This window comes from Lepidothrix coronata, unplaced genomic scaffold, assembly GCF_001604755.1.
Source record: "Lepidothrix coronata isolate B3197 unplaced genomic scaffold, Lepidothrix_coronata-1.0 Scaffold148, whole genome shotgun sequence".
NCBI classification, from domain to species: Eukaryota; Metazoa; Chordata; class Aves; order Passeriformes; family Pipridae; genus Lepidothrix; species Lepidothrix coronata.
The window spans coordinates 2291159-2312674 of record NW_016690328.1 but is presented as its reverse complement, the minus strand read 5'-3'; the positions used below and the strand labels follow the sequence as shown (position 1 = coordinate 2312674).

General features: G+C 41.4%; 1 protein-coding gene across 1 annotated transcript in view; it reads left to right on the top strand.

The window, feature by feature from the left end:
- The first annotated feature begins 2976 nt into the window (after positions 1-2976).
- DENND3 (DENN domain containing 3) overlaps positions 2977-21516 on the top strand; it is a 31906-nt gene continuing 13366 nt past the window's right edge. Inside the window, exons 1-10 of the mRNA XM_017828478.1 lie at positions 2977-3132; positions 8081-8345; positions 8898-9013; positions 9520-9659; positions 14973-15084; positions 16180-16299; positions 17056-17274; positions 17573-17694; positions 18189-18344; positions 20538-20634. Coding sequence (XP_017683967.1) covers positions 3049-3132; positions 8081-8345; positions 8898-9013; positions 9520-9659; positions 14973-15084; positions 16180-16299; positions 17056-17274; positions 17573-17694; positions 18189-18344; positions 20538-20634 — 1431 coding nt within the window. The 5' untranslated portion in view covers positions 2977-3048. The remainder of the gene's footprint in view (positions 3133-8080; positions 8346-8897; positions 9014-9519; positions 9660-14972; positions 15085-16179; positions 16300-17055; positions 17275-17572; positions 17695-18188; positions 18345-20537; positions 20635-21516) is intronic.

Sequence of the window (21516 nt, the reverse complement as noted above, 5' to 3'; positions counted from 1 at the left end):
GAAAACACACATTAAAAGCTGGCATTTGTTCCTCAGATGACAATTTTTCCTAGGAAAAAATTACTCAACCTCATGAATCTTTTTGTAGCACAGAGGGATTCTTCTCACTGTGAATTATTTCATCTCTTACAGTGACCCCCATATAACAAGTTCCCCACTTCCAGGGTTCTTAAGATTTTATCAGATTCACATTAGTACCTTTCATCTTGTAGTTCTGTTTTGATAATAACTTCATCCTTGCTTTGAGGGCTACATTAATTATGAACAAGAATAATCCAGTATTTATCATTGCATATAGCAGAGAAATCAGAAAATAATCATGATACAGATTAATTAACTACAGGGTGACCTGAACTGCTTAATGGCCTCTGTTCATTTGCAATTTTCTTTTAATATGGTCAAATGCTCAGTCACAGTCATAGGTCAAGCAATGTAAGATGTAGGACTGTCATGTTGGAAGTAATAACCCTAAGAAAACCATACAGGGTTGCAGTGGATAACTAATTAAACACTACACCCTTTCTGAATGATTCATGTATCTGTCTGTCTCTGTTTTAATTAGGTGGGGATATCAGTCTGAAACAGCAATGTGATTTACCACTGTACATTCAGCAATAATAAGGCTTGGGTTTGGCATTCATAATTCAAAAATAATATTGGAAAATTCTGAGAAAGGATGCACACAAGTGATTAGGAAAGGAATTTTAAACGTATGAGTTGTATAATCTTTTAGAAGTAGACATTAATAATCTTGAACTCTGCAGGGAGAAATCTTTTCTTAGTAAAGAGTCTGTTCAAGCAGCAGCCAAAGTAACATGATCCAGTGACAAAGAGCTGAGCTAAAAACTTGAAACTAAAAATGAGATGCCCAACTTTTAACAGTGAATGTTAACAATTCCAATTGCATGGCCTCAGCCAGAAGTTACAGAGTTAACACAGGAATCATTTTGATTCTGGGAGCTGGGCTACACAGGCCAAACAAGATCATTTTAACAATCCCTTATGACCTCAATGTTCATGAACATAAATCTTTGAGCCTATGTTCTTCTATCACTTTGAAGAAGTGATCTCTGAACTTCCAGGTTTTCAAGAATTTCCTTCTTTTAGTTACTGCTATATAAAGAGTTTCCTACATTCTGCATGTGTGTCTTCCTCTAAATTTGAGAACACCAGAGGCCACATAATCCCGAGCTTTAACACCACAAGAATTCAGATAATAAAATCCCCACCTGCTTTGTGCTTTTTTGAGGAAGTCTATTCTGCCCCCTGGCCTGAGAAGAAACTTGAGAAAGCCTGGAACCATTAATACTGGGATTTTTTTGCATTTAAAATACGTGAACACTAGTCCACAAAAAACCATATCTGTGACTGTGAGGAAACTACATCTTGTACCTTCAGTTTCAGAGAAACCACTCTCTAGTTTCAGGTACTGGTCCCAGAGGAAACACATTCTCTCAGTGAAGGTCTGCAGAGAGCCAATACATACAGAGTGACTCACAGTGTGTTTAGATTAAACAGCTCAAAAAGAAATCGTGGAGTTCCCTGTGCTGTGTCTCTGCTGTGCAGGCAGCCCCATTGCTCTGGAGGGGAAAGCATCAGCTCTGTGCCTACAGCCCACTGAAACTGTGACCCATGGTAACATAAATAGAAGACTCTCACGTAGTGGCAGTGACACAGTCCTGCTGAAGTGACACAGTCCTGCTGAGTCACCTGGAGCAAACAGGAGTTTGCTACACTTATGCGAGTGCCAGACCATGACTTCACCCATGTCTGACAGGGTGACCGGCAGCCCTGAGGCACCTCAGCTCCTTGGGGCCAACATCCCCTCTGGGAAAACAGCCCGTGGAAAAAAATTAACTTGCCCTTGGGTCAGGAAACTTCTTTCCCTGGGGCTGTCCCGGTGGGGCAGTGAAACGAGGTGCAGAAAGAATCATGGAATGGTCTGGGTTGGAAGGGACCTTCAAGATCATCCAGTTCTAATCTCCTGCCATGTACAGGAATAATTTGCACTAGGCCAGGTTGCTCAGAGCCCCATCCAACCCGGCCTTGAACACTTCCAGGGATGGGGCAGCAACTGCAGATTCCTCTCATTCCAACTTTGGTCTTCAACTTGTTGCTTAAAACCAGCAAATCTTATAGTCCTTGGTCATGCCAACCAGTAAATCACATGACTGTACATCACGAACTACATTGCTACGGTCTTTAACAGGGCTGACAGTGCCTCAGCCCTGCACCCTCAGCCTTCAGCCTCTCAACCCCCATCCCCTCATCCCTGAGCCCCTCAGCCCCCAGCCCTCAGCTTAACCTTCAGCCCCTCATCCCTCAACCCTGAGCCCTTCAGCCCCTCATCCCTTTAGTCCTGAACCCCTCATCCCCCCAGCCCTCAACTCTCAGACCTCAGCCCCCAACCCTCAGCTGAGCCCTTCAGCACCTCAGCCCTCAACCCTCACTCCTTGGACCCCGGCCCCTCAGCCCTGAACCCCTCAGCCATCAGCTCCTCATCTCTCAGCTCCTGATCCCTCAGCACCTTATCCCCTCAGCGCCTCAGCCCCTCAACTCTGAGCTCCTCAGTCCTCAGCTCTCAGCCTCTAGCCATTAACCCCTCAGCCCAAACTCCTCATCCCCCAGCACCGAGCCCCTCAGACTTCAGCTCCTCAACCCTGAGTCCCTCAGCCCTCAATTCTCAACCCCCTAGCTCGAACTCTCAGCCCCCGCTCCTCAGCCCGTCCTCTCTCAGCCCCCAGCACTGAGCGCCCGAGGCCCTTAACTCTCATCCCTCAGCTTCTCCCAAAGCACCGCCTCTGCCCGCCCCTCCACACGTACTCCTGTTCTTATTGGTCGGAGCTCCTCAGAGCGACGGGAGAGACGACCAATTAGCGTTCGCATCGCCGTGACGAGCCGGGAAGGGCGGGCGCTGTCTCCGTTCCGCCCGCGGCACGGCCCGGGCGCCGCTGAGGGCGGGACGGGGCGGCCGTCCTGAGGGACAGGCGGACGGAGCTGCCGCCGCCGCTGTCTCGGGGGAAGGAGCTGCTCTGTGCCCGCCGTGCCATGGAGGACTTGCTGCCCTCGGGCCTGCTGGAGGTCTGCCTGCTGGTCGGTGCGCCCCGGGAGCGGGTGCGGGCGCTGCTCCAGGTGAGGGGGGGTTCGCGTGTGCGGGGCAGCGTCTGTGGGGCAGCGTCTGTCCGCGGATGGGGCTGAGATACCTCAGCAAAAACTTGTTTTGACAGGCGGACGTCAGCAGAGCAGGGCGAGTTTGGTAGCGGTGTGAGGTGATCTCACTTTTCCAAAGGTCCGAGTGTAGATGGAGAACTCACTGTAGCTTTATACAAGCAGGGACAGCAAAACGCGTATCCTCGACTGGATGATAATCCACGTCCCGTCTTCCGCTGGAGATCCTGAGGAAAACACGAGTTCTAAACGCCCGTGAGCTCAGTGCTCTGAGTTTGGCACAACCGGCGCCGCTCGGATGCGGCGGGAGCCGATGGGTTGGTTTCCGCTTTGAATGTGCGGTTTATAACTATATAATTATTCACGTGCGAGTTCACAGTGAAAGCCCTCCTCCTGATTCTGCTGGGTTCAGATGTGCAGAGGGCGTTGGTTCCCGTACCCACGAGCCGCCCCGCTGTGGGAAGAGCTGTGGGAAAAGCTTCGGGAATTGCTGTGGGAACTGCCGCGGTGCCAGCACGTGCGGAAAAGCCAAAACAGCTCCCAGGGATCTCGGCTCTTGTTGCTTGAACTTGAATCTGATTGCGCGCTCTAATAGCATTAGATAAAGAGGTCTTTGTTGGGCTCGTTGCTTGCTCGCCCGCTCAGGAGGCGACTTTTGCTGATGTCAGCCCCTTAAGCGATAACAGCGAAGCAGAGGTTCGCATTCCAGGGTCTCATTCATGTGTACATTCAGCATGGGAATACAGTTCCTAAATGTCACCACCAGACTTGTGAAATCGGGGGTGTATATGGTGTTTCGTCATCTGCCTGAGAAGTGAACCCAGAAGAAGGGGAATTTCTTATTCGTTCCAGTTTGCTCAGTTTGATCTCGTTGCTCTCAAAAAAACCCCTGTGGAACAACAAATAAAAAACTGGCTACAGAAAGTAAAGGCATTCTGATATTCTGATCACACAACAGGTTTTGAATTGTTTCTTTGCTCAAGATACAAAAAGGTGTCAGAAAAGAAAGTAGTCCCTGTTCTTATCAACATTAACTACAGTAAGGTCCCTACAAGCTGTTGCACTGCAGGGATTTCAATCACTGTCTTAGGGCAAGCTTATAAATTTACTCCACTTCCTTTTCCTTCTGCAACACTATCTACACGAGGAAAGGGTGGAATATGTTTTATGGCTAATTTTAGTGAATGCAGAAAGAAGAGACCTTATTGACAGAAAATGAGAACATTTCAATGGAGAGTAGTGGATCTCTGATGATATTTACAGTAGGTAAAAATCTTGATTGTGCTTCAAATCTTGGTCTTGAAAGCATGTTCGTGCATTCTTAACTTTATTGCAACACGGAGTGATAAAGTCAATGAGAATATTACAGAACTCACTTCCAAACTAAGAAAAGCCTTCTATGACTGGCCTGTTGTCAATGGGGATTCCAGGAAAAAAAATACAGTTTTGCACTGAAGCTCATGAAACAGAATTTTATGGGCTGTCATCCATCAGTTGTCCTTATTGCCAAGAAGACTGTCACCCTGAGATTTCAATTTGAAGCGATCAAAGGCATCTGTTTTCAGCTGGAGGTTTATTTTTTAGTGTTGAAGGTGTGTATTTTGTAAGAATGAAAATAGACAATGTGAAGCTTCTTTCCCTTAAGTTATCTGCAGCTCTAAAGCTCGGTTTTGATTTGGCAAGTATCATGTGCAAGCTGTCTGTGACTTGTCTCAGATCTTCCTGTCAGCTCCACCGTTGGGTTCTGTATCTACCCACCACAGTGAGTGGTACAGAGCTTGTCTCTAAAGTAAAGGAGGGTCATGAAGATGATTAGAGGGGTGGAGCACCTTTCCTGTGAGGAACGACTGAGGGAATTGAGACTGTTTAACCTGGAGAAGGTTCTGTGGTGACTTCATTATAGCCTTTCAGTACATGGAGAGGCTACAAGAAAGCTGGAGAGGGACTTTTGACAAGGGAGGATGTTTTCAAACTGGCAGAGGGCAGGTTTAGATTAGATATTAGAGAACTGCTGACAAACAGGAGTGACACCAACATAAACTGAGCTGTGTGAGGGCTGGGGCATGAGAGGGGAGTAATCTCCTTCCTGAGAGACTTCTGAAACTTCACTGTATGAGACCCAAAGCAACCTGATCTGACTTCAACATTATCATTGCTTTGAGCAAAGAGTTGCACTAGAACCTCCAGAGGTCATCCTAGAGTGGTTTGGATTGGAAGTGACCTTAAGGATCAGCTTGTTCCAACCCTTTCCACTTCCACCTTCCACTAGACCAGGTTGCTCAAAGCCCCATCTGAGGTGGCCCTGAACACTTCTGGGATTGGGGCATCCACAGCTTCTCGTGGCAACCTGTTCCAGGGCCCCTCACCACCCTCTCAGGGAAGAATTTCTTCCTAATATCTAATCTAAACCTGCCCTCTGTCAGTTTAAAGCCATTTCCTCTTTTTCTGTCACTGCAACCTAATTGTCAAGTCTAACCTAATTTTTATAAGTCTTCAGACTTTTCCCTACCCAATTATTCCTTAAAGAACCTGGTTCTTTCATGACATTCAAAGTGAAATCAACTTCTTCAGTCACGGGAAGAGGAGAATGAGATCGAGGAAACACCGAAAAGCTGAGGTCATGCTCTGATCTGTGATTTCAACACACTCCTTCTTGTTTGTGTTTAAATACTGCAGTCATTGTAAAAGTCTGTCTCATGTCCATGTCCTTTACAGCACCATTCTTATAGGAACACAGCCAGTAAATGGCGATGGAATAAAATCCTTGACTTGTGGGATTGTGCAGACTTGCGGGAAGGAGAAGGCATTAGTGTTTATGGGGTGTGTGATCCAAGGAGATTTGATAGTAGAGAGCAACAGAAGAGAAACATTTCAAAATGAAGAAGTAACAGTAGAAGCAGAGACAAAGAATAGCAAAAACAAGTGGATATTGTTCTGTTGCTGCCCATTCACTATCCCTGAAGTGAAGGAGTAAGGAAATGTGACTTTGGCCGAGACATTAATATGAGCTGACTTGAATGCTGGTGACTGAGTCACTGGGTCAGAGACTGTGCTGACAGTGCTGTTCTGTGAGAAAAAAATGGTGTTTAGTGCCTCTGTTGTAGTTCAAGACATCAAGGACCTGCCATTTCAGGAGCTGTTACACTAAGGCCATTAAGTTGCTGGCTGCCATCCAGCACTTTGGAGCACAGAGATGCCTTCAGTGTCAGTCAGGAATTGCCCTGTCAAAGCAGCTCTGTGTGAAAACCTCGGCGGGGCAAATCTGCCAAGCTGAGATTGCTCCTGTTTGAGTGGGTCTGTGCTTTTCTTGCATAACAGCCTCGAGGGTGAGCCTTAATTCTGAATTGCCTCCTGAAATATTTAGCTGCATGTTAGTTTGAGAGTGATCATGTTGGATTTATCTGTGTTTCCAGAATAACTGAGGAAAATGACACCTCAAGTTTTTAGCATGGGAGGATGTGGATCTCAGTACCCCAATTTGTGACATGCTTTTTAAGGTCATTGCTAACTTCTGAATATCACAGTGGATACTTATCTGAACTTTTATCTTATTCACTCCAATTTATTTCTAGTTCACGCTCTATGTGTTCATTAAAGAGTATTTTTTCACTCCTTTTTTTTAGTGAAGTAGTTTCTTTCGAGTATCCTATTATAAATACGGTGGAGTTTATGGAGCTTAAGATACAATAATTAATATATCATGAAGTATTCCTTCTCATTTTTCCTATGCTGCTCAAATGTGAAAAAAGCTATTGGAGGACTCATCTGTTAAGATCTATGAGCTGAGACTTGGACAGTGGAAGATTGGCTTCAGTGAAGCAACAGAGCTTCATATGTTGTAGCTATTTTAAAAATTAGGGAAATGATGAATGAGGCCAGCAGTGGTTCTCAAGGAGCATCTTGCATCATGTCTGAAGGTAAAAGCAGCACGTAGGCTTCATCTCCTCTGATTTTGGAGCTGTTAGCAAAAAGCTGAAAATGAAACAGCTTTTTAGCCACAGTGGGACTCGCCTTTCCTGTTTCCAAATATCCGTTGGCTAAACAAAACTTTTATTTGTTGTTTTGACCTCGCAGGAAGAATTACAATTGCAGTGAAGTAATTGAAAAGGCAGCTACTTGCCTCTACTATATGGTCAAGAATACAAAAAGTGCTCCCAAGCACAAGGAAATCTCTAGTTGCTTCCTCCACAGGTTTTTCATTGCAAGGCTGTGGGGGCTTTCTGGCCAGTTGTAAAAATGCTGTAATTTCGTAAATGCTCTTGGGATGCCTCTTCCACTCAGTCTTCAGTATATGGGGAGGTTTTCATGGCTTCATGTTTTACAGTGCCTTAAAATTGTGTTTATTGTTACAGTGATTGTGATTTTTAATTGCACTTTCTTTAATTGCCTTATAAAGTTAAAAGTTGTCTTGTGAAATCCTGTGTGGGTTTTTTTTCCCTTTTTTTTCCTGTAGGTTATTCTGAGTGAAAATGTAGCTTTTCCTAAAGTTGGACAATGACTTATCTGGGAAGTTCTGCTGTTTTTCTCTGTTTTCATTTATTTGCTGCCTGTTTTCTCTTACTGCCAGTGTTTATTTTAAGTATAGCTTAAGTATATCCCAACACTGCAAAGGAGGAAATACCGTATTTCATATTTGTTAGTTTCTTCTGCCCAAGGCATAATGTTGTTATGGTCCATTTTGAACGATGAAAATGATTCCTTGCCTCCTGAAAATTCACAGAGTATTCCCCTTGCATTAACATACGTAAAGCAAAAAATTAGAAGGAAAAATTAATTATTTAGGAAGAAGAGAAAGTGTATTCTAAACCCACAGTTTTAGGAGTAGAGAGAAAACAGGGTTAAAAGTCATTTTAAAAAAACCTATCAGGATGAGCGTCAATTTAGTTGTTGTTTGTTTGTTTTTTTTCAATAGGGCACTCAAAGAAAACCCAGAAGCCTTGATCCAGAAGTCCTCTCTGTATTTGTGCCTCCATTTATCAGCAGAGATGACGTTCAGGTGCTTCATGGTGGCAATAACTTGAATAAAAGTAAACGCAGGTCCTTCCGAAAGAAGAAGGAGAGACCCAAGATGGAAAACGTCAAGAGCGTCAACGGGGAGCAGAAAGCACCTGACACAGAAGATGTTACAGTTCCCAAGGACATTGATCTTGTTGCTCTGCCACAGCTGTGCTTCCCAGGTACATGAGGGCTCACTGAGAACTGTTTTAATGTATAGATTTGTTTTACCCATAGCACAGCCAGTTGTATTTTTTAGCCCTTATTGGGAAATCTTGCTTTGAGTGAAGTGCACACATGCACACACCTTAAAGATTATTTTTTTGCCCCCCCGAATGGCTGAGAACTCCCTCACTTTTCATTTGGTATTTAGGTATACTTGAAGTAGTGAATGTTCCCTCCAGGTTTAATTGCAGAAATTTTAGTATGGATGTCACTATTACAGACCTTATTAGCATCTTGAAAGGAAAGAAAAAAAGGGGAAAAAGCCCATTTATTGTATTTTGCCACTGAAAATGCAGAATAATTCTATTTTTGCTTGTTCAGTAGTGTGCAGCTTGCAGCCTCTGTAACAACCCTTAGATCAAATGGACTGTATATGTGCATTTTAATCCCTTAAAAATGAGATATTTCTCTTGAAATGAAGTGGCCATGTGCAGTATTTGTCATTAATTGCTTTTCACGCAGCTGCAGTTAAAAATGCAATTAAAAAAAGGTTTCTGCTTTCATTTCAGGAGGACTTTATGTAACTTCTGAATCAAAAGAGGACCACATTCATTTCCTGGTCTTCACTGATGTCTGTGGTAACAGAACATACGGTGTTGTTGCACAGCACTACCAGCCCATGCAAGTATGTTATTTAACTCCTGCTTTTGTTAGAACATATGAAAAGATACAAAATAAAACAAAGCAAAACACTTGGAGAATAATGTCAGGTTTAATTTATGAAACTGGTTAACAGATATGTTTTTATGTTAGAAGGACTACAGGGCAAATCATACTTTACATTGCCATTGTGGATTTAATTATTTTGGAACACACTGCATTAGGAAAACCTTGTTACGGATTTCATTTAGGAGATTTGGATATTTAGGAGCAGACTTTATCCCTTGGATGTTTTTTTGGTGAAGACTGTACCCTGTGTTCTTTCTAAATACATTTTGTGCTGAAATTCTTTTTAATACTTATGTTTCAGTCTTGTAGGCTGATGTTTTTCTGAAGATCTTAAGGGAGACAGCCATCCAAATCCTTTGAAATTTAGAGGGAATTGGGTATCCTACCTCTAAGGTTCTCAAGAAAATATCAGACATAAATTAATGATTGACATAAACCCATTAAGGTGTAGTTTCCTTGCAGGATGGCTGGATCTCCTGGAACAGGCAGGCCCACCGGGAATCGGCGCAGACTGGGAAGGTGCCTGTCTGTTTTGTGCCATTTGCTGTTTGTGTTATATCCAGATATCCATATTTTAATGCCCTCAAGGATTGTCTCTCTAGGTAAGATTTGCTGTCCTGTGTGTTTCTGCTGGAAATGACTGGGCAGGTTTTAATGCATGAATTTGCATGATGTGGTCAGGAGAGCTGTGTAATGCTAGAGCAGTGGTTAGTTTTATGTTAAGGTAGTGTGGGATGTGTGGGAGAGGAAAAGAAGAAATTCTGTGTGAGTATTGTCCAGACAGAAAGTGAAAATTTTGAATGTTGTCTCCATGTTCCTTGAGGTTTTTGCTGAGTCTAGAAAATACTAATGTGCAGGGAACAGATTTCTCACAGATACTGTTTTTTGGAAGAGGATTAACTGTAATTTTCACACACTTGTGAAAATCACTTTCAGTGCACAAAAAGCTCTTTATAATGCACCAAATAAATGTCATAAGAACATGAATATCTGTATTAGTAAACAGTTAATGACACTTTAAAGAAATAACCCAAGTCACTTGAGGAAGTACAGTGGTTACTTGGAGAGAAATTCTTGGGATACACTGGTAGAAACATTTAAATACTCTGCAGAGTAGATGATTTGGAAGGTGAGTGAACATGGGTCTATCTTGTTATTTAGTAACTTTACTTACTTTATTGTTAAATTGTTAAGATCTGTGTGCATCTATTATGGATTAAAACCTCCTGACACCAGGGATCTTGTCTGTGTGCATTTGATATTTCTGGGTGTCTTAACTTGGAGAGGTTTTCTTCACTAAATTCCAGTCAAGCTTTCTAGAGTCAAATTTGAAGCCAGGTGTTCTCTTTTTCACAGAATATGCTGAGTTGGAATTTGTTCTTATGTGTAAGCTGAGAGATGTTGGGGTTTTAAGTTGGAGCTTGTATATTCCCGTTTGTTGTGCCAGTGATCGTATCCAGAGGAGATGAGCAAGGATGTGCTCCTTGGCTACTGGCTGAGGTGCATCACTAGGCCCTAACCTGGCTCCACTCCAGGATGAGACCTGAGCGCTCGTTTCCCCCCTCCACACACTGCTTCTTCCCCATGCTATGGGCTTGGATCTGTTGGAGCACTGACTGGCTTTCCCTGGTGCAGAGAGCCCTGAGGAACAAAGCAGTGCCTTTCTCTTGGGCAGTTGGGATGTTGCCTCTGGAAAAGCTGTGAGATCAGGAATGAGTCACTCTGGCAGCCCTTAAGGGCTTGGACCTCTGCTCTCTCATTTTCAAAGCATTAGTGCAGGGGTTTGATGTGGACAAAGGACTCCAACAGGATGGAACATTGATATGTTCAGTGACATAAAAAGGAAATATTTGTTTTCCTTTCTCTTTTTCCGCTCAGATCACTTTTTCCGGTCTTTATATTTAAGTCCATTACATCAGCCCTTGGTATTGCAGGAACTCATTCATTACCTTTTTATAGTCTCAATTCTCAAGTAAATGCTGCTCTGCATGTGGAGCTCTTTCAGCTGTGTACCTGCTTTTATTCTGTGAGCTCAGCTGTGTCAGGGCTCACCTCACACCAGCTTTCCACTGGGTAGGAAATAGTATGGATTCAGCTTTACAGTTCCAGTGCTCATCAGTGGTTTTTGTAGTATAGTCATAAATGAGCAATTTCCTCTCTGAAGTGAGACATCTCTGAGCTGGGAGAAGCAGTCGATTGGCAAATGGGTTTTTTAAGAGGCGGCTAAAGGAGAAGTGGGAAAATATTCAGGAGAAGCATGGAAAATTCCAGAAGTTATAAAAGTGTTTCTAGGCCTCATATCTGTTTAGAGCAGACAAGAAGCAGGTGGAGTTAACCCTCTAGAGGGGCAAGCTCCTGCCTCTGGGTGGGTATTTTAAACATTATAATTAAACACCTCTGCCTTGGTCACATATAGTAAGGTTTGACACCTATCTAAGGCATTAATGTCCAGGGTTACTACCATGGATGGCTTTTCCCTTTTAACTGAGTCTGGGCTTTTCCCTTTTAACTGAATCTGTGCTTTTCCCTTTTAACTGAGTCTGGGCTTTTCCCTTTTAACTGAATCTGTGCTTTTCCCTTTTAACTGAATCTGTGCTGGATTCTGAGGGGAGCTCACACTGATCTGTACCCTGCCATCTCAGCTTTGAGTGATCTGTAAATAGGTGAATAATTATAGGGGAGTTCAACAGGACAATAACCTTCTGTGTGAGTCCTGGGTGTTGTCCTGGTCTCTTAACAGGGGAATTTGTCACATAGTTGCACAGCTCTTTTGCTTCTGCATCTGTCAAATGTGTGTGTGACTGGGAGGAAAGGGAGAGAGTGAGTGACAAAGCTCATTTGGTGTTGCCATTTCCCACTCTACTGGAAACTCAACTGATGAAGTTTCCATTAAATTTTCTTCTGGAATTTTTTCTAAATCTCATTTTTCTTGATACTACTTAGTGGACAGTTTCAGAGTGTCTGCCCTTCTGTTTTTAGTGTTTGTTTTTTGTTTGTTTGTTTGTTTTTTTTGAAAAATATTTCACTGTGCACTTGGGCAGAGGGAAAGGAAGGGGTGGAGAGGTACCAGTTTTCCTTATTTTGGTTGTGCTACTGAGGTTCTTCCATGTGTTATGAAACAGCTGCTGGGATGTGTGGATGTTCTGAATGCAGTATAAGCAATTATAGCAAAGACTCTAGGATGTATTTTGAGTGTAGTGCCCTGTACAGCTGGAAATGTTTCAGCTTCTTGTGACATGACAAAGCATCGACGTTTTGTCTCTGTAAAGCACAAAGGGAGTTACTGTGTGTAATTTGGGATTCCTTAGCTATAATCAGGTGGCCAGTGGGTTAAAAATCTAATAAGTGTTTTCATTGACTGAGTGTCCTCAAGTAGCAGTGCCTCCTGTACTAAACAAATAATAACACCTCCAAGAGCACACTGGAATCCTTGGAATGCTGCAGTGGAGTTTTGCAGGATGCTTCCACTGATTACCCATTCCTAAGTCAGGGGATTTGAAAACACTTGCTGGTGAACCTCAACTACCTAGTGTGTAGCCCTTTCCTTGTGAGAACTAGTGGAAGAATGCTGTTGCTCCTGAAGACCTGATGTTGAAGTAGCAATTAAAGGGGTTCTGCTTCCATTCAGGACTTGTTTTTGCAGCAAAAGGTTTCCTTTTCCTTCAGAATTCTGCTGTTCATAGATTATTTTCTTCAGGACCTGAGTGCACAGAATTGCTTGTAGAGGGGATGGTACTTGTTTTCAGTCAGAACAGTCATCAGTGTTATTCTATTGTCATAATTATTCCCAGATAAAATCCAGGTTCCTAAACTTTTTCAAGTGGCAAAGTGTGGTAGAAATCACAGGTGAAACCTGAGATCAGACTGAGATTAAAAACTGAAACGCACAGGCAACATCAAACTGTAAATCCATGTAGGTGCTTTGAATTAGAAGGGGATCTTGCAAACTATCATCATAGTAACAAAGGTCTTTGTATTCAGTGCCAATTATTTTATAACTAATTCCCATTTTACTAGCACACAGTGCTTCCAAATCCAGAACAATTTGAATGGAGTGTGTCTGCCTGTCTCCAAAGCAAGCAGATGTGCACACAGACCATTTCACAACCCAGTGGCTGTTGGATTATTCTACATTATTTGAAATGTTCAGTTTTAACTTGAGAGGTTTAGGCACTTTGCACAGGTGGTTTTACCTCAATTTGTTACACTGCATGAGAAGTGAAATATTCCTGGCAGTAATCTCCTGGATGAACTCCTGTCTTGGATGGATGAATACGCTCCATTCAAACAGTAAATCTTCCAACCTGTGTATTAGTCCTTGCCTTCAGAAGAGGTGGGAGTGTGCAAATAGCTCCCAGCATTGAGGCAGCAGAGGGGGCCTATTCTGAGCTGTTCTTGCTTCCTGAAACACCTGTCTGTGGACAGTTAATAGCAGTAATGAAAGGTTCATAAACTCCTTAGCTCTCCACTTGAATGTTTCAGAGATGACTTCATTTATTTCAGCAGAAGTTTGCAGTGCAGGGCTGTCAGCTGCTGTTAAGTTGCATTAATGGGCCCCGTGTCCTGATTAGGGAGCTCTGACTGCCCTCTCTGTGCATCTGCTGCTTTTTCAGTCACATTAATTCTGTTGTGACATTTACTGGATCTCTTGATACCAGATTTTGGTCTCAAAATTAAAAAGCCAAAACAGGTCTACCTATTCTGTTAGGTCACACCTAAGGCATTACCAAGTGTGACAGAGTATTTGTTTAAATTGATGAATCTAGTGCCTGTTTTTCTTTGATAATTCTTAAATTCCGCTTCTCTGCTCCCTCTGCACCCATGAATAGCTGATGGGCTTTTTGAGGATATATATAACAGCTTAGTACTTAGCCCAGGGCTTTTTCCAAATAGGAATATAGTGAATTTAAATATCTCATTTAGAAGTGCAGTAATATATGACAGAATATCTTCTGGAATCCAAATGCTGTACACTGATATGGTGTCCTGGGTTCATATATATCTTTTGACCTATTCCGTTACTTCCTAGACCACTTTCTTCCTGAAGAGCAAGTATTCTGCAGGAAACCAGTAAAACTGCAAACTGAAGTAAAACCTCAAGGGAGAAGATAACCATATTCAGTTCCTAGTTTCTGTATGTATAGGTTTGCAGGCCTAGGTTTCTCATTTTGTAAAGATTTGGGTTTTTTCCTGCTAACATAACCCTGAAATTTATATTGAATGAAATGCCCTCTCTGACTACAAATATCCTACTTGTTAGTTGTTACATTTCAGAAATGCTGTTGGACTTAAGTTTGCAATCTTAATAGTGTGTTTGTTTAGATGCTCCTGAATTGATTTGGTGCATAATATAAACCTTGATAATATAAAAATGACCTTTGTTAGGGTAATGCAGTTCTGAAACAGAAACATTTGGCAGGTTTGCACAAATGTTCTTGTTCTTTGTGTGAGCAGGAATGACAGCAAAGAGCAGGGTTCATCCAGGCCTAGGCCTGCAGCTAAGTATGGCTCTTGCTTCACATTCCTCTGCAGTCAAGCCCATATCCACAACCTCTTTTCCTCTGGTGCTGTTTTCCATCCCAGAGCTGGTGTCTGATGCTTGGGAATGAAGAAACACCAAGGCACTGTGTTGCAGCTGTGGGTGTTTGGTTCCTCAAGCAACCTCTGTAAGACACTTCCTTTAGATGCAGCAGTATTTTGTGCATGGAAGTAAAAGAAAAAACCAAAAAACTGCTTCTGACACAGCAGCATCATTAAAATTAAATGGAGCTGCTCAAGTATCTAATAAATTAGAAATTAATTAGTTGGAATAATAGCTTCATTGCTCCTAATATTTTTTCTAGATTATCAGCAAAAAGGCTTTTCTGTGTTTGCATGTTACTATTGATAAGTAATTTCTTATAATTTGATTACAGCTTACTGGTGCATCTACGATCTTTCAAGGATTTAGATGTTGAGGAGCACATAAAAGAATTTGCAGCAAAGCTGTTTTTGATCCCCAGCCCGCCACCAGGACCACTCCACTTGGTAATTACTCACCCTGAATTTCATAATCACTTCAACATTATGTCTTATAAAGTACCAAGGTGCTGTTTTCTATAAACTGGGCAACATTCTTGAGTGTCAGGTCAGAGTTTGTACCTGTTGATGTGAAACCGATGTTAATACCTGTGCTTTAAAAATCAGGCTTTGCATTATTAGGTCAGAAAACAACAGTGTGGCCAGGGTCAGGCTTGAGCACTGACATACCACTCATGTTCTTTACTTTGCATTATTCCTCTAGGGAGGATTTGGCTCATGCCAACTCTTTGTGGTCTGAGATGATGCCTGGGTAGGTCTGGGAACAGCAGAAGAGTGTGTGGTGGATGAAGTGTCCTGGGTTGGCTGCTGAGAGGGGAAACTCACATCAGCATTTGTATTCAGGGCTGTATTTTCTTCTTTCTGACCCTTTGCAAGTCAAGCCAGAAGTCAGTGATATCAGCACACACTGTTTTATCTGCTGCAATGGGGAAGCAGTGCTTTGGCCATGGACTTCTCCTTAGCTGCTTTCCCTGACCCTGGGATGAGGGGTTGGGAGTGAAGGAAAAAATAGCAGAGTTGGACAATTGCCTGCGTGATGGGCTAAACCAGCTGCCAAGTGCTGAAATATGCAGCACATGCAGGATCTGACCCCCAGAGGTCTGAGCTGGAGAATTTGAAACACTGGGAGAGCTCATTCCTTTTGGCTTGTTTTATTTCCTTAGTGTGGCCACCTAAACTCACTTATTTTGTTCATGCTTTTTCTATTTTCTGTTTTGGATTCCCAGTTGTATCTACAAATGTAAATTCAATTATTTTGTTATGCTTTACAACAAAGCAAGTTTAATTCTGTTAGAAGATTTTGTTTATTGGCCAAACACCCCTTGAGAAAGAGAGGAGATAAGTCCATATTAATCTTTCAAACCAGTTATTATGTTTTTTAATATTTCCCTCTTTTTATTTCACTTTTCCATGGCATGCAAATGCCTGTCTTCTTGCTCTCAATTAATGTTAACATTTTGTAGTTGGAACTAAAATCCCAAATTAAATGTGCTGTGGGAACATTTTCTTTAAGGAGTAAATGGAAACCATGTGTTATTACAGGTATTTAATATGAAACCACTTCAGATAATAATTCCTTCACGAGAGGATCCGGACAGTCCAATTATTGACTTGGATCTTCATCTTCCATTGCTTTGTTTCAAGCCAGAGCAAGTGCTGCAGGTAAAACCAACTGATGCTTTAAAATGTTTTAGAGATTGACAGTACTGGTAACTTGTGGTTTAGGAAGAAATCAAGATGTTTATTTACCAAAAAAACTTTATAAACCCAGGAATTCATAATAGTCTTAGTTCTGAGATACGGCACAATAAAATATACTTATTATTAAGAAGTTTTGTTATTTATAGACCAAATTGCATTAAGGCATATTGCACTCTTTCCCCCTGTGGTTTAGAAACAGGTGCTAAATTTCTTAAGAATATATTTTAAAATGTAAATGCCCAAGCTGATTGACAGGTTTTATTTTGAGTTCTCATTACATGCATTTCATGTGTAATTTCGTGTACTTTCTTCATGTGTGAGAAAGGAACCTGTAGGAAGGATTGAAAACAGTTGGCACTCTCATACAGATAAAGTGTAAATGGTGTAGAAAGAGAGGAAAATAACAAAAAGCTGTTTGCAAAGAATTTTTTCCAGTGCTTCACAGAATCTTACAATAATTTTGGCTTGGAGCATCCTTTGTAGGTTTCCTGATCCAATTCCCTGCTCCAAGACCACCCGTGGAGTTAAATTAGGTTGTTTAAGGTCATCACTGTTATTGGTGCCACTTCTCCTGAAAAACCTCCTCAGCCTTTAGGTAGCTCTTAAAAATCAGAATTTGTGAGGCTGAGTTTCAGAAGCAGATGCAATATTTGTGCACATCCAGTATGTTCCAGATAATCCTTTTTAAACATTTAACATTTTGGGTTTGTTTTTCAGATTATGACCTGTATTTTGACTGAGCAGAGAATAGTTTTCTTCTCTTCTGACTGGGCTCTGCTGACACTCGTTGCTGAATGCTTTATGTTGTACCTTCACCCTCTGCAGTGGCAGCACACTTTTGTGCCTATTCTGTCTCGTCAGATGCTGGATTTTGTGATGGCTCCAACATCTTTCCTTATGGGATGTCATATTGATCATTTTGACGAAGTCAGCACAGTAAGTTTTAGACCATTACCACTCTTGCTGTTCGCTTGCAGTGCATTTGTCCCCTTACATGAGGTTACTAAACATTTATGTACTGAGATCAACATCTATTAATTTAATGACATTTTTTTTCTTGGAAGTAATTATTTAGTTATCCATACAATCTTCAAGTTGTGGAAGAAATTTCCATCCTTTTCTGGTTTAACTCATTGATGAAGTCATCAACTGTCTGAGGAGTATGCAAAGGAGAAGTAAATATTTTTTACAGTATAAGTATGTTTACAGTCATTCTATTTTCTTTTGTTAAAAGGAAGCTGAAGATTTAATTCTAATTAATATAGATAATGGAGATATCAGCCATTCAAAAATGGCTGAAGAGGAACTTGAGATTCCAGATGTTCCAGCACAAGCAGCAGAAACTTTCATAAAAAGGTGACAAGATTTTGAAGACATTTTTATCTTAGTGCCTAAATCTTTGCTGGTGCTTTTTCTAAGGTTTTTATTTTGCATTATTTATTATTATTTCCTTCATATAAACCCCACTGTATTTTGTAAGGGCAAATTGAAAATTTCAATTAATTAGTATACAAGTAGTCATATTGCATATTACAATTAGTAATTGTCACAAGATTTTTTTTTTCTTTTTTGCAACACCTGGAATGCTTTGTTTCTTTTTTTTTATTATTGATACAGATTATTCTCTGAACTTTACTCTTCTTTACAAAGGAGACTGAGTGCACTGTGATTTACATGCACTAATGGGGCTCCAGGGATCTTGTGAGCTTGTCAGCACTTGCAAATCAATCTTGCACTTCTCTGGCTGTGAGAGGCACGGGGCCTAAATGACTTTTTTTTTTTTTTAAAAAAAGGTATGAAAACAGTGGTTGGTGTTAGGATGTAAGGTGATAATTTTCTTCTCTGTGCAGAGTGGAGAGTCTCCAGCTGCATTATGATCTGGAGCTCTGCCACCTCCGAGCCAGCACAGACCTGGTTGAGCTCCAAACTCGCAGAAGGGCTTGGCAGCAGAAACTCAACATGGAGGTTCAGCAAACCACGCTGCAGTTAATTGTTAATATCTTCAGGTGAGTGGATATACTATTTTTTATTATAAGAGCATATGGTACTGGTTAAGACCCTTCCCCTGTTGCTCAAAATATTTTCATTTTGTCTTATTTTAGAGATATTTTGCAAAGCTCTTTGGTTTTGTGAGGGAATATGAGAAGGAGGTCCTGTAGCCTGCTGGAATGTCAATAATTAATGTATTTGTGTACATATACATTGCTGAAACATCTTAGATAAAATTATTCTAATGTTGAACTCGCCTTTTGTGTGAAGATTCCAGGCAGAGAAGTGCAGTCCTTGGAAAAGCTGAGGGCCCAGTAGGGATGTCAGTCAAGGACACAGCCTTGGCCACTCTTGTTAGAGGAACGTGAATTCAAACCAGGACAGGGTAGAAAAGCTGAAAGCAGGATCTGGAGATCAGAACACCTGGATGTGTTTTGGCTAATTGAGCAAATGGCTGAGAATGGATGAGAGAATGGATGAGGAGGGAGAGGAGCTGTTTAAGCTCAAGGACAAAGTGTTCGACCTGATCTTTGTGGGTCCCTTCCAACTCAGGATATTCCATGATTCCATGATAAGAGATGCTGGGTATTGGCCATGTTTGGGACTGACATTGTAACAGTGATGTGGATTAGGTTTTGTTCTTTTTTTCTATATGCTAATTTTCCTTGCTCTTAATCTAATTAATATGTTGATACCCACAGCTGCCTTATCTTATCAGTCTGAGTAATGGTTGTAAATCCTGCTGTTACTTGTTTATATCTGGGGAGAGAATGGAAGTGTGGTGGGTGGGTGGATGATTGCTACAAAAAGGTGCAGAAAATAGGTAGCTGGTTTGCATATGCTTCCTTTCTTTTTGCATAGATAGTAACATACTCAACCACGACAATGAAACTGCCTGCCTGGTATTCCTAAAGAATCTGATTACAGGGACAAAGTTCTGCAAAGAGCTGGGCAGAGTAACCATCCCCAGCTATTCCTTGCCTCCTCTTGCTGGAGATGGTGCTGCCCTTTGCATGAGCTACCAAACTGCTCACATGGATTATCCCTGACACCTTCAGTCAGAAGGTGCTGGGTTAATTGTCTGAGAGCAAATATCAGGTGTGTGTTATTGGATCAGCTTAGGGAGTGCTCCTACAAGTGGCTGGGCCCTCCAGGAAGGACAGTAGCTGCTGGATGTGGGGAATGGAACACACTTTACAGACAGCTGGATGTGGAAACTGAAATGCATTTACAACCTGGTGTGTTTCTGCTGGGAGATTTGGTGGATTTTAGTGTTTGGCAACAATAATTCCAGACAAAGATGAGGAGAAACGCATTTTGCTCATAACAAACTTGAACTCTTTAATATACTAAACACTTGGCTGCAAAAAATGAACAGATGCTTTGCTCTCTTAAGAGATAATATGTGTCACAAAGGGGTTGATTCTTCTCTTACTTTCTTCCTCCTTTCCTTCAAACTTTCTTTCTTTGTTCTCTTTTTCAGCCTTGTTTCTTCTATCTTCTAATTCTGCCAGCGTCCAGGAGTGAAGGAAAGTAAATCTCTGATGCAATTGTGCTGCCAGTTGTTCTGTCTTCAGCAGTGATTTTGTGTGCATGGAGGTTCCATGTTTAAAGCAAACAGTGCTAAATGATGTGGAATTACATAGAACTATGTGCTTTTATTAACCATGTTTTTCCCTGTGCCCCTGTGGCCTGATAAAGTGCTAATAAGATGTAATAAGAAGAGCCCTGTATTTCATGTGCCTGTTACAGATGCGGTGTGATGGGACAGTGTGGGGTCAGGTCACATCTTTCAGATGACCTGTGATGGGTACACTTGTCCTTTTCGTGCTCCAATGGGTGGTTTGTGATTCAGGAACTGTGTATGTAAAAGTAATTCCAGGATTGGAGCCTAAGTCATGAATTATGGAGTTTCCTTCATGGTCTCCTAAATCCCACAGAACCTAAGTGAATTTGCTGATTTGAAATGGCAGTGGCAGCAGGTGGCCTGCCTGACTTCTTATAAGAATTTGAATTCTTTTGCTATGATTCAGTAACTCAGACTTGTTCATTAAAGCTGAGTTTGCCTTCTGATACTGCAGGAGATTTCTGTTTTGTCTTATGATACTGCAGCATATTTTCAGTAGTACCAGTGGGCTGCTGCTGCAAAAGTACAACTTGCTTACAAATTTCCAAGCAGATTTATCTATTTTTTTTTTTTATTATTCCAGGGAGGTAAAAGACCATCTAAATTATGAACACAGAGTGTTTAACAGTGAAGAATTTCTGAAAACAAGGGCAATCAGAGACCAGCCATTTTACAAAAAGGTAAATCCAGTGTTGCGGTTCTGTTATTAATAAATCTGTATTTTAGGATTAGTGCCAAATATTGATAGAATAGTCACAGTCTGGTCTGTGTAGTGGTGTTGAACGACCAGCTTTCACAGAATGCTTTACCAAATTTATTTGCTACAAACAGATAAAATAGTAGACACAGTTTTGGAGAGCAAGGTACTATGTAATTCCAGAGCAAATTAAATAATTCCTCAGGGGTGAGATTATCCTATGGCAGATGGTCAGTAAAGCTACGTCTAAACTGTATTTTAAGCACAGGCACTTGTCCAGACTGGACCAAATTCCATTCATAGACATGAATTTTCAGCAAGTCTGTGCTTTATTAAGTAGCTTCTTACTGTAACCAACAGCGAGACATGTGGTGCTGTTACTTCAGCTTCTCAAAAAATAAAATATTAGTGTTTCTTCCCTTTTTTGGTGATACTGTAACTTGTTTAACAAACCAGTGGGTCAAAGGAAAGGTTTAACAAGGAATGTAAGGAAATGCATCTGCTGTTTTATATTTGCTTTTAATTATTTTCCATGGGTGCATGGGAAAGCTACAGAGGTTTCCTTTGCTCTCCTTTGGCTCTCTGGAGTAACTGTTTTATTCCTGGCAAAAAGATCTGATCATTAACATCAACTGCTTGTGGTTTATAACACCTTTTTTGTTTCCTGCTTGAAACATACCCTAAAAATTTCTAAACATACATTTAAATAGGATGTCAGTGTGTAAGGAAATTTTAATTAAGTAGTAGTTTCCAAACTTGGCAGAATATCTACCAATTTAAAGGTTACAACCTGATGAATCCTAAATGGGAAATAATGTTTGTTGGATAAAGCTTCCAGCACTAGCAAACATTCTCAAAAACAAAC